Below are 13,506 nucleotides of genomic sequence, written 5' to 3'. Positions count from 1 at the left end.
GAAACCGCTGCTCTGCAAGTGCGCCGCACGAGGTCGTAACGCAAGCATTAGAGTGGAACACACTTGGCTTGACTCGAATCGACCAGAAATATCGTTACCCGTCGACAGGACGTGGATACATCATTAGCGTCCCGCGATGTAATCGAGATTTCAAGTTGGTTCGCCGAGAATGCTTAAAAGTTTTGCAACGTTTTCCAACGCCGATGCGTCGCTTAGTTCTTCCATTGCGTGCCGTGCTTCAATTTCACCCGCGTAGTTTGTTTTGTACTACATGTTAGACGTCGTACTGCACGATTCGGTTTTAGGGAAACCTTTTTTTTGTGTTGTTTGTTGCAATCATTGGCATGTCGAGATAGGCACTCCAATTATACTAGAGCTTGTCGCTCGGCCCGCCTGTTAGTAGGTTGTTCAGATTATGATATGACAAATCTATTCTGCGTAATCCCGAAAATTATGACGACGTACTTCACTTCACGTGACTCAATTTCTGTAGTGTTCTGCTGCCGAACGCCAAGTAGCGGGATTGAGTCCAGGCTGCATAGTCATCACTCTAAGTTGGGAATATAAAACATTCATGTACTTCGGTTCGGCCGGGTGCACGTCACAGCGTCCCAGGTAGTCGAATTTATTATAACATCTTCCTCAACAGCGTTTTCCCTTAGAGGCTCGTACCGTAAAGAGAGAAATCTTTCTTGGCAATGAGAGCTTTTAGCATTTACTTCACCTCTTCATATCTTGTCGATAGGAGAGGTGAAGTTGTTGCTCGATAGGAATTGGTCAGAAACCACGTCAAGCGCAATGTCAAAATGTTCTAGTGATTTTTTACTACAGTGCAGCTCCGGCAATGCACGGAAGCTTCGCGTAAGCGGGCGTAATCATCAGGAAATAACCGTGAGAGCTACGCACTGGATTATGAAAATCGGGTTAATCTCCTTCTATCGACATTCTTTTCATCGGTAAGCTGATCTGAACTTTCTGCAAAGCTCCTGCTTTGTGTTTCGCCATTGCCTCTCTTTATTAAATCGTTGTAATTAAATCATTTTCTCTTTCCACGCACGGTTGCTACCCGAAACATTTACATGTACTAAGAGTGCGAAGAACACAGAATTACGGAGCTGGACACCCCAACGCCTTTGGTGCGCTGTGGTGTTCCGATTACTCTCTCTTTCTTTTTTCGTTTTTCGTTAACCACCTATATAGCAGTCGCTCAAGATAACGCAATCAGAACGCTCATCGCAGTTCAGCCAATGCGTGTGCATACCACACACTTCGCCCCGGTACCCCTACCCACCACTTCTCGCCTCCGAGAAGAAAGGCCTCGCACAACATTCAGTGCAACTGTTACTGTAGATCGTGCCTCACTTACGTACCTGCGGTACGCATCTGTGGTCAGGCTGTTGATTCTTTCATGGTGTGCGATCCGTCCTCGAGTAAACCTCACGATACCAGGGCTCAAGAAAAAAGTCGCAGTTTCGCACGAAAGGCGTAGTATCGATTGCGATCGCAAACTAGTGGACAGGTATACTAAGTAAGGATGGTAGTTTTATCGGCCGTGTAAAGTTGTAAACAAAGGCATACTAAATAAATTAACAAGCAAGGTGTCACGCGCGCACAAGCAAACATGAACACATCTCACTCGATGACCTCAGAAACTCGCTGTCAAACCGCTCGAGTAAGCGCGGCAGCAGTAGCGAGCGAATTGACCTTCGTGCTACGTACTGCTCGCATCAACGCGAACTAAGCTATAACACAGCGCGCGGCGCACTTTACACGTCGCAGATGGATTTCAAGACACAGCGGGACGGGTGGGCGCACGGGCCGCCCGAAGGAAAACCCCTCCCCACCTCCCTACTCTCCCCCCGGAGCCTGGTGCGTGACGGAAGACGGCGCGCTTCCTCCCTTTCGCGCGCGAGATTGAGGCGAGATCGCCGGCTCACCCTTGCACGCTTTCACTCGCGCACACAGCATACGTCGCGCGGCGATGATTTTATCGCCCTTGGACGTTATACGGAACCTCACGGCGACGGCGACGGCAGAAGTGCGCAGAGCTAGCGACACTCCGCGGTGCACTTCAGATGATCGACACAGAGTGTGCCGGAAAAATGGGCAGTTTTCTACGACTCAAAGCAAGGCATTACAACTTACGCAGTCGTTTCTCTAGCGTGAAATGCACGACGAAGTGACACCGGAAATCGTGGAACTTAACCGCTGCTTGAAAGAAAAATAGGCCACGAGATTTCTTTTCAGTGGTTACCCGGCCGTCGCGACATTCTCGGAAATGATGATGCAGAGAAGGCTGCTCGATTGTCACATAAAGACGACGACTGCATCCTGATTCCACTCTCTAGGACAGACGCTGGGAGGCAGCTTCGTATTCTGGTGCGCGCGCTCTCGTTATCCGAGTGGAATACGGCTTAAATAAGGCACACTAGACTGCACAGCTCGAACCTCCGCCAGAAGTGCATAAACGCAATGTATCTCTTCTGTTTCGGCTGTGGTTGGAAGTAGCCTTCACGAGAGCCTATTCAGCATCAATTGGAATTGCAGAAGGTCCTGCATGTTATGTCTGTGACTTCGAGGAGAACATAGACCATCCATTGTGCCACGTCCCCGATTTGACGTACAAAGGCAATCAATATCTAACAGATTACTGGAACAAGATACTGTCCCAACCGATCATTGGTCCAGGTTCAACGACTGGCTTGTGCGAGTGAATTTAACTGCGTGGTGCTGTCCGCGCACGTGCCCACATTCACCGCCCTTCCTCTTCATCCTCGTTCAATACCCGTTTCTTTCCCACAGCGCAAGGTACCCAGCTCGGCGCTTTTTTTCTTCGAATCCCTGCCTTCTCTTTTCGTTTTCTCTCTTTCGTGCTCTTGGCTTTAGCAATGACATGCCGATAATCCAGATCATCCATGCTTCTCACGTCTCACGACAGTCTCTCAGAGAGTCGCACGTCCTTCTTTGTGACTGCTTCAATAGAGCACTTTATTTCTACGGAAGCCCTGCTTCGTGCCATTCTCCTTCCGAACAATGGGACTTATTTCGTGAGCTTATTGTCTTGCTTTATGTATTTTTTTCTCTAACACATAAACTGCTTTCAGTCGCACGTGTGTGATATAAGCACCATGGTAATGCGTTCTTTTTTTTTTTACTTTGCCTAATGCCGTAGACGTATGCCTTTCGCGTTTCTTTCCATTCTGTCATCCGCAAATGCAGCGAGCAGACGGCACTACGTACGCCTGCTTGCACGGCTGCTTACGCCTGATAACGGGTACATTACGAAGAAAAAACAAATCTCGGTTGAATGGACGCGATGTTTTAGCCATTCTGCGACGCAATTTCATGGTAGCGTTCGTCATGAATCGGCTGGTATTTAATGGATACTGTTGTCTAGCCTCTCGATGTGCACATGCCTATCAGAGACGTAGCCAAAAGCGAAGTGGTTCCAGAGGGCAACGGCGAGGCGTAACGCCGCATTTCTTGACGCAGAAACGGAATTTTGCGAACCAAGTCGGATTTTTCTAGATCAGTTCATTTTATGATTTTATGGCCGAGATGAGATCGAGTCCACGAAACGACATAAGTGAAGCAGCACGTCGGATGAAATTGTTTGCTTCGTTATGACTCCGCGGCAAAAAAGAAAAAAGAAAAAAAATAATCGTGAGTGTCTCTTTTGCCGGAATGATGTCAACAAAACACGCTTTGTTCGGGACACATTTTATAGTTAGATCTATATATCCGCTGCTGCTTCGCGCGCTTCGACGCACTGATGGCAAAATGGAAGCTTCCGCATTTTTTCTGCCTGCTAAAGCAATTTCAGCAGCTGTAAACACGTTTCTTTCACACACCCAAACCCCCACTCACACACACACGCGCGTATATATATATATATATATATATATATATATATATATATATATATATATATAACATTTCCTTCGTTATGTCATTGAGGCTGCGGCAGAAGAAGCGTCATCTGTTGTCACACAGGCCTGGAAATAACACTTAGTGGTCGCCGCTTTTGTGTTCGTGGCCTTCGCCGGCCTGTCTTTATTTTTTTTTTTTTTGTGTGTGTGTGTGTGACCACTGAAGAAAGCGGAAATGAAATTGCGGAACGTTGTTAAATTGTGTGACGTGTGCGAAGTCTGTGATGATGATCATGATTACGGGCTTCGACTACTTGTCGATCTGCTTATGCAAAAGTGTAATTATAGGATTTATGCAATACGTATCAAATGCACAAACCGGATCGGGCAACGCGGTGGAAATTTATGGCTGCAGCAGTGCGACGAATAGTAGATAGAGGAAACTTAGACACTCCTAGCATGACGCAAGCGTATAGCATATGTGGGTGTACTGGAACACCGGGAAAAAATGACACTGAGTGACGCGCCGTGGTTGCTTAGCGGCTATGGTGTTGAGCTTCTAAGCACGATGTCGCGGGATCGAATCCAGGCCACGGCGGCTGCATCTAGACGGGGACGAAATGCAAAAACACCCACGTAGTTAGATTTAGGTGCACATTAAAGAACCCCAAGTGCATGGTATAAATTTCCGGAGTCCCCCAATTCGGCGTGCCTTGGCTTGGCTTGGCTTGGCTTGGTGATTGATGGCGTTTAACGTACCCAAGGTATACACCTAGACTATGCTATACGTAGTAGAGAAAAGGTCCGTGCAATAATGTGGACTACCTAGAGTATTACCCATTTTATTTTCTATCTATTCGTTTCAAACCTCAGAATTGAGAGTTGTTTAACGCGCACCTAAATCCAAATACATGAGTGTATACCATTGCTCTCCTACCGTATGCGTGGCCGCCGGTCTCGTGACTCCATACGGTTACGCGCTCACCTGCCAAGCGGCGAAAGTGGTGACAGCGGACGGAAAACCCGGCAGCTAGCGCGATCGGTCACCCGTGTGCTTAGATTTGTGTGCCCGCTAAACAACCCCAGGTGGTTCAAATCCCCCGACTACGGAGTGCCTCGGAATCATGGTTTTTGCACGTAAAAAAAAAAAATTTAGCGAGTGCGGTGGGTCTGTTAACTACCAATTTCTGCCGCGCGGACAAGCTCGCCACTTCACCACAGGTAATTAGAATGCAGGGCGAAAAAAGGCGCTGCTCTGCGAAGTCAGCATCCGGCTCGGAGATTTCAGGTGACGTCCAGCATATCTTCGTCGCGGTGATTATTACGTGTGCGCGTCTATGCGATCGTCAAGGAGCGATATACGACATGTGTACGAGCGCTCGTCCTCGGAACAGTTTCTACGTCCGTCCTTAGCGTACCGGAAATCTTTACACATGATGATGGGATTAGGGTTACAAAGGTGTTCAGGTCATTATGCAACTAGCCTGCTTGTGAAATTCTTGTCGCGGTACTTTTGAAGATTGACGATACGTGTCACGAGTAATCAGCATCCGCAGTAACGTTTTTCAACCGTTCATATGACCGCGCGTGTATCATGCGTGTTTGTAGGATTACGTCAGTACGCTTGGTGCGCATACAAAGGTCGCTTCGACCACCTTCAAGAAAGAAGGGGAAAAAAAACAATTTTACGCGATTCTTCTCGCAAGCAGCCGCATGGCAAGAAAAGTAGTCTCCGCGCATGACGGGTCGATAAATTCGTCCCTCGAAACGGAGTATTAATAACAAACCACGCCAAACGAAAAAAGTAGGAGAAAGCGCCTTTACAGAGAAAGCCGCGAAGGCGGCAGTGACAAAAGCGGCGAAAGCGGCTGCATCAGACGGGAACGGCGCCGCATCGAGCTAGCGCGGAAACGCCGTCCGCTTTTGCCGCTTCGCTTTCGTTCGCTGGGCAGGTGTGAAGCTGTAGCAGTGCTCAACGTTTTGCTCAACAGCAGAACGCCAATCTCTGAAGAAGAAGAAGTATTTTAATGATTGGAAAATGTAGAGAGGTCGGCCGGATAATGGAGCATCTGGCCTGCTACTCTACGTAAGGGAAGGGGAAGAGCGGAAGAAAAAGGGTCACAGTGGGGGATGATAATGGGAGGAACGAGGTGAAGGACACATTACACTACTGGTATCACAGGCGTGAGTCCAGGCCCGTGTCACCTAGGAAACGTGAAAGTGCACGCATTGTCTCTGTCGTCTGCCAACTCTGTGGCCATAAGCCTAGCAAGAGGTCCTCCGACAGTGGTCCATTGTGTAAATGTCTCAATGTATCTGCCATTGTCAGTCTTTCGCGCGCATATTCAGGGCACACCACGAGCACATGTTCTATAGTCTCTACAGTGCCACACACTGAACAGTCCGGGGAGTCTGTCCGTCCAATAAAGTGCAAATATTTGCAATCTCTGAACTACTGCGGCGTGTATAATGATAAGACAACAGTTGTGGATAACGATGATGATGATTATGATGATGATGGTGATGATCATGTACCTGTCTGCTTGTGTCCTCTGCTGCAGCGCCGTGTCTGACACGGTCATTTTCATCTTCCTGGGCATCGTGCTGGTGAACAAGCGCCACGTCTGGAACACCGGCTTCGTCGTCTGGTCGGCCGCGCTCTGCCTCGTCTACAGGTTCTTCAGTGAGCGCCACCTCTCCATCTTCTTCTCTACGACAGTTCTGTTTTCTTCAGTACTTCATCACTTCTTGTGTTTGTGTGCTACTAACTGTAGCCCCTCAGATCTAAAACAAAATATATTTTCGCCGCATTTACATTTTAACGTATGACTTCATATCAGTCTCCGCGCGCTTAGGGCACGAGTATTACTTCATTATAAACCGGTATATCGTACTCTTTTATTTTCCTGGTTCATAAACTACACTCCCGGACAACTTTCTTTGGATATGAAACTCCTTAGGCGCGACAACGCTCCTGTTAATCGCAAAGTCTTATCTGTGTTTGTTTGAAGCTCGAAACCGAAAGCTTAAACGTCCTATGTGCTCTTCAGCGTATATATAAAACAGAAAATTCACCACTCAGTTTCAAATTCGACTTTTTTTTCTTCTTCGTGTTGCTCTTCCTCGTTTTGGCAAATGCAAAACCATTGCAAGTGGCAAGCCACGCTGATTTAATATCTAAGAAAGGGAATGCAAGAAAGGCTCGAGTGTTTATGTTTAAGTGTGCGCTGAAGAGCACCAGGTGCTCCAAATTTATCAGGAGATATGGCGTGCCTCATAATGACATCGTGGTGTCGGCACCTAACACCTCAGAATTTAATAAATTATTTTAACCAAACCTGTGTGGTTGTAGTATACAGTATAGTGGTTTACTGTCTCGCGCGATTTAAATTTTAAACGGGCCGTGATATTTTTCTTCTTTTTTTGTTCTTTGTGCGAGATATTGGATAAGAAAGAGTATTAGGAGTTTCCTAGGCGACGAGGCTTCCGCACTTTTTACTTATTCTCAAGGAAAACGAGATAAGCAAGTGACGGATAAAGAGACAAAGGAAATGACAAAAGCAGGAAATTTAACCGGCACTTAAAATCCGGTTAGCTACCTTACTTGGAGGACGGGGTGCGTATTTAATTTCATTGAGAACAGCACGCTCATTTGACTATTCGTGTATTTTAGTTTTTTCTGCTGTTACTGCATTATATCTGAACCGTCCGCCGCAGTATCGTAAGATATTGCATTTCTTCTTAGTGCGTGTGAGGCTGTTCATTGAATATGACGACTGCACATAGAATGCAAGGTGAAGTGATGAACAATGACAAATAATATGCCTTGAGATTTCTGACTTCAAGTATTTGGCGGGTTAAAAACGTCGTTGTGTTGATGTCTCAGAATGCATGTTCGGGAATCCTGTCCGCCAACAGGGCTTACGTTTTTGAACACTTGAAATTTTGTCCCCACGAATAGCACTGAAATTGTCGGCAGCGACGCGGTTATTATGGGCATACGCAATAATACTTTTTTTTTATTTCACGGTTCCTCGAGAATATTGGCTTCGTGTGCCTGCGCAGCGGTTGTACAATGTTATCTTTTCCTCATTTCAGCCGTGTTTAGCCTTACATACATTGTAAATGTGGTCGGCCGTGTGAAGAAGATCAACCTCGAGGAACAATTCATAATGGTGAGTGTCGTCATTATTGCCTTTTGATCGCTAGCTAGCGTAGCGAATGTGTATTAGTTATAGTGCAAACATTTTAAGTAGGTATAAACAAGATTTATGGTAAGAGCTTGCGGGTTATTTTTTCCGTCTCCTAATAAATAGTTCGCGCTTATACTGGCTGGTATGTGGTATCGATACATAACCTTTTCCTGTGTTCTTGTTGTTGTTGCTTTTTCGTTGGATTTCGCTGCATTAAGAGTTCGATGTCGATATTATATCTCACCTCAAATAGATCTATACTTGATTTTACGACAGCCTTGACTTTGCTTGCTGGTGTTTTTGTTTTTCGTGTCCAATATAGCAGCATCTACGAAGTTGCTCTTTCTCTGTGTCTTGTGTTTCTTTTTATGCTGCTGTCTACCTTGAACTGCTAATAGTTGTGTTTTCAGTGGCACATGACCGATTGCGGAAACTGTAGAACACACTGTTTTGTTGCTGTACTGTTTTCTTTCTTTATATATATATAGGACAGAAGCCGGTGACAAAACAGCTGCCGACATTTATAACTGCATCCAAATATCATTCATAATTCCATTCGTTCATTCTATAGACGTGCCCAAATCGCGTATTATTCATTGATCTGCAACATTTACGGTTATAGCATCATCATAAAAAAAATTATTCGCCTCTATTTACAGGGTCTCTTTAATCCGTCAGGGTCTTCTTGCAGAGTCTTGACTGGGTTTAGCGTGGGTGGGACCCTTCTTTCAGGGCTCCAACGGCCTCATCTCCCCTGTGTACTCGCTTCACGAGACCAATTTGGTCCTCGCAGCGCCCGCTGGCCAGCAGAGCCTCCCATTGTTCCGTACCCGGATTTATTATTTTGACAACAGGCGCAGCGATTGTAGTGCCGCCCCGTGACGTCGACTCTCTTTACAGAAGAGGCCTCTTCGATCTTGAAAGCTCACTTGTCGTAACCGCTTCAGATATCAGCGAATGGTTGTCGCATGAAACCCCACAATATCCGACCGTTAAAATCGTCCGATCCGATCGTGGGCGGAGAAAGCGGGGATATCTAATGAAAGTAGGAGAGCCATCTAGCAGAGTAAAGAAATGAAGGAAACGGCAATCACGATAAGAAAAATAGACACAGACTTGACAATTTGAATAAATAGAGTACATCATTATGTTTTCCTTCATGCGATGAACCTTTAATTTGTTAAGGTTCTTTCCAGCATAGGCAGATCCCTTAAAAGGCTCCTCCGTAAGCGCCCAGGGAAGGTGTTTTTTTAATGAGACCTCCCAACCCGCTTTGTAGCACTTAGTTTTACTAATCGTCACTGCGAAAATAGGTATAACTTTATATTTTATTTTATTTTTTTCACGAATGAGCCTACTTTGTCCGTAAAATTTAAGGATTCATTTTGCCGAAGTTAAGAACTATACTTTTCTTCGTTCTTTTTCCGTCTCCGCGAGGAGCTTAAGATTGAAGAACTGAAGAACAAATACGTTTACCGCTTGCTTCGGTCACGTTTATGCGAGAAACGTTGCTTTGTTTATCTATCGGCCCGGCTTCGAAACTTGTTTACAACTCATTAGGCGCGCCTGCACCTGAAATAGTTCGGTCGCTTCCTGGTTTCTTAAACCTTTGTTGTTGTAATCGCTCCCATTCTCATTAAGGAGGCGCCCCTCTCGTTACTATAATCCCGCCTAGTTATGTTTCCCTGCTGTTTTGTGCGCATCCCTGCATTAGTGAATAATCGGAGCCATTGGCTGCAAGGGCTCACGTCGTCCTGTTCTTAGGCCTCACGCCCGCCCTAGACGGAGCAGCAGCTAGAAAGCGCGACCTTCTAGGGAAATGTTTCTTCTACTATTTTAGAGACTTTTTAGCCTTGCAGAGAAGGCTACTGCCTATGTTTTCTCCATCTTGGTCAAGCTATGCAGCAACTTTATGCTTTATACAGCCGTAGTTGAAAAGACCGAGCATCTTGCGCAGATATGCAAGAAAACAATCATTTCGCACCCAACACATCGACGACCCCTTGGCAAAAAACAATCGCCACTTCGATGCTTGCGCTTCGGCGTGGTGCTGGCAGCTTTACGATGCGTCGTGTTGCACTTCCTTTGTTAATGCGGCTGCCGTTTCTGTCGTTTCCTCGTGGGACCTAAAAATTCTTTGACGACGGCGTATGTGTGTGTTCGCTTGTTTTTCTGTGGAGGAATAATGAATATTATTAGTGCAGTTCGTGACCTTGCTAGTGTTGACAATTCATACAATGCCTGCGCTAGGCTCGTGATGTCACGTTCCTTCAAGGCGATTTCTGATAACTGTGAACACATTTGACGCGGGCTGATTATAGTCCTGTGATATATTTATTATTGCTATTCTTGTGGGATTTCTTCCGGGCTTGTTATGCTTATTCAACGAGGGAATATGACAGAGTTAAGACCTGTGTGTTGTTGTTACCGTTCGTTAATCCTGCGTCAGACTCAGATTTGTTAAACTTGGCACGCGATCGCCGCATGGCTCGCCGTGCATGCCTCGGCCTCCCCCCAACCGCAGGCGTACGGGGGACTGCGCGGCGCCGTGGCCTTCTCCCTGGTTATCATGCTGAGCTCGTGCAAGTTCCACAACTACGAGATGTTCGTCACCACCACCCTGGTCATCGTCCTCTTCACCGTCTTTATACAGGTGAGTGCTCGCAGCGCGCCGGGCCTCGATCGCTCTTCGAACCGGTGTTTCGAAGTCTTACCCGCCGTGGTTGCTCAGTGGCTGTGGTGTTGGGCTGCTATAAGCACGAGGTCGCGGGTTCGAATCCCGGCCACGCGGCTGCATTTTCATGGGGGCGAAAGGCGAAAACATCCGTCTACTTAGACTTAGGTGCACGTTAAAGAAATCCAGGCGGTCGAAATTTCCGGAGTCCTCCACTACAGTCTGGCATGCAAAACCCCATAATTCAATTCATTTCGGAGTCTTGTTGGCGCCACTGCATCTTACATACGTGCCTCCCGTGCACCCGAGCGCGCAAGCCACGGAGCGTCTTCGGTGATGTGAAATATAGCCTCTCTGTGCGCAATAACCTTGAACATGAGAACATCAATTGCGCATCTTCTTCGCCTCCTTAAGTAGCACCGAAAGCGGGGTTAATAAATAGTCACGCATTCGGCCTACGTTAGCCTCTATTGTGCCCTGCTAGGGATCGTATTGGCAAAAGTATGTTAAAGACACGCACCGACGAAGAAACCTTTTTTTCAAGTGCTAAATGCACTTCGAGTTTCTCAAGAGTTCCTGCTGAAACATCTTTACGAAGCAGCTGAGTGGCGATTCGTACAACGAATATTTTGCGACAGCACTAGATTTATCAAATCACAATGTCAGCATGCAGGGGGCTAGAGGAAGATACATCTTATTATTATGGACTTGAACTTGCGAATAGGCAAGAAAAGGAGCTACTGATTCACAGCATGCTCGCTTTACCTTCCTGATTAGACTAGCTCCTTTGTCGGAACTATTTGCCTGAGGATATTCTCGCACAATTTTTCCGCCATATTTTTTTACCTGTGCCGTAATACTAAATTACGGGAAGTGCTCAGCACACACACGCACGTACATATAAGCACATGCACACACACACAAACGAAAAAAAGGATGGAATTGGCATGAGTTGCTCAAGAGAGCAGGTTACAAAAGCGCTAGGACATGCATTTAGTTCTTTTCAGGATAGTTACGCTGTTCCGTATCTTGAAGCTGTAAGAGTTGGGGTCGGGCATGTCAGAAGCGGTAGTTGGCCCTTGCCGTCGTCCGACTCATCTACGCTAAAGCCTCAATCGTACCGCCCCGACTTGAGGAGGCCGCGCGACCATTTGCAAGTGGCGACTAAAAAGCGACTGAACGTGACCGATGCTCACACGCGCAAGCACGGCGAACGCGACCTGCAAGTCGCAATCCCGGAGATTATCGTTCTCAGCGAGAACTCTAGGGATCTACGCAGTTCGCGCGCACTTCGCTGGTTTCGCGTCCAGGCAACAGCCCTGGATTTTGATTGGAGCGAACAGATAGGCGTCGTCACTGTGGTGATGTGCTGTGCCGTGCGTGGTGTCAGCTGTGGCAGCGCGGAAGCTTTTCTTCAAAAAGCGACGCTAGTGCACGCACCCATGCCGCCGTTCGCGATAGGTTGCCGGCCGCGCAAGACGCCTCCCGTTTGAACTTCGCGCACGTAACGAGTGGTAACATCGAGAGTAAGTTGTAATTTTTCTAATTCGCGTTGCGTGGGAATCGGTGCATAATTGTTGTGCTTTCTTTTGCTGCTGTTTAGTTTCCCGCGAATACTACCGCTTACATTCGACACGTTGCTGGAACTGCTGCGTCCCAGCATCACGAGGCAAAGCGCCAATTACATTCCTGTAGTCTGCCATGGAGGCGTGGACTTTGTATTTGGTGCGACGCAGAAGGCCGCTGGTAGGAAACACGTGCTAACATAACTTTCGGCGCGCCGCTCATTGGTTTTGCAGTTTTCCGACCATGGTCGCGCGACTGATAAATCGAGCCGCGAGCGACTGGCCCAGAATAATCGCTTTTCGGTAAAAGCGACCATTTGCAACCAACTTGGTCGCGTGACCGCTGCCAGTCGCCGATGTGAATGAGCCTTAGGGACATTGTTGAAGGGAGGAACGTGTTGTCATCGAGAACGAGGCGTGCTGGTTTTATTTTACAATATCTGTATGAGCAGTGGAGAACGTTACGTCCCATCAGTCTAGCATGACTGACTCGAAGCACCCTGAGGAGCCGAAAAAGTCTGATTACACCACATCTGTCCTCCCTAGATCCATGTGCCAGGGAAAACTGCCCTCCCACCTTTGTCCGATCGGAGCGTCCAAAGTTGTCGAAGGGCCCGCGTTGAAGGCGATGGTTCACACAATCACTCCCGCACCTTTGTTCACTGAACGCACAGAAAGGAGGGGAGCTTCGCAGACGGGGATTGTCATGCTTGACTCAAGCTGGCGCGTCTTGGTTCCTGGGATGACACAGCAGTTAGGTGGAGCGTCTGTCAAACTACCGTGGCGGTTAGCGGAGCCCGTGAGGAAACGCCGTAGAACACCCTTTTCCAAGAGTTTCTTGCTCCCATTGGCCCGTGACGGCGACAATCAACCAACAAACAACACTCGATCCGCCAAACCTGTCTCGCCTTGCTGGCGCCACAGGTCTGTTCGAGGGGGACGCATTGTTAACTTCAAGAAGCAATTCGGCGCAGTGGTGCAGGAGAGGCCAGAAAGTCACTACCCCCGCTGGCCGATCGTAACACGGCAAAACTTCATGGAACTTTTCTGGCTTATCAAACGTGCGAATGCGTGCCAGTTGATCGATTTTATCTGAGAACGCAGCTTATGCAGGCTTTCTTTGTTCCCTCTAAGTGAGCCGTTCTTGTGACAACAAAAGAACGCCCTTGCTTTGCTCGCTGGAAATGTTTTACTTATTTTCCCGG

At 47.4% G+C, this 13,506-nt stretch overlaps 1 protein-coding gene across 4 annotated transcripts in view; it reads left to right on the top strand.

Moving 5' to 3' along the window:
* Positions 1-13,506, top strand: part of LOC135919339 (sodium/hydrogen exchanger 2-like) — a 378,884-nt gene that overhangs the window by 324,289 nt on the left and 41,089 nt on the right. For all 4 annotated transcript variants that reach the window (XM_065453096.2, XM_065453093.2, XM_065453094.2 and 1 more), the window contains exons 16-18: positions 6,431-6,552; positions 7,968-8,044; positions 10,587-10,715. In XM_065453096.2, the coding sequence (XP_065309168.1) occupies positions 6,431-6,552; positions 7,968-8,044; positions 10,587-10,715 (328 nt within the window). The remainder of the gene's footprint in view (positions 1-6,430; positions 6,553-7,967; positions 8,045-10,586; positions 10,716-13,506) is intronic.

Source organism: Dermacentor albipictus, chromosome 2, assembly GCF_038994185.2.
Source record: "Dermacentor albipictus isolate Rhodes 1998 colony chromosome 2, USDA_Dalb.pri_finalv2, whole genome shotgun sequence".
Taxonomy (NCBI): Eukaryota; Metazoa; Arthropoda; class Arachnida; order Ixodida; family Ixodidae; genus Dermacentor; species Dermacentor albipictus.
Note: the sequence above shows the minus strand (reverse complement) of the source record. Positions and strands in the feature narration are given on the sequence as shown.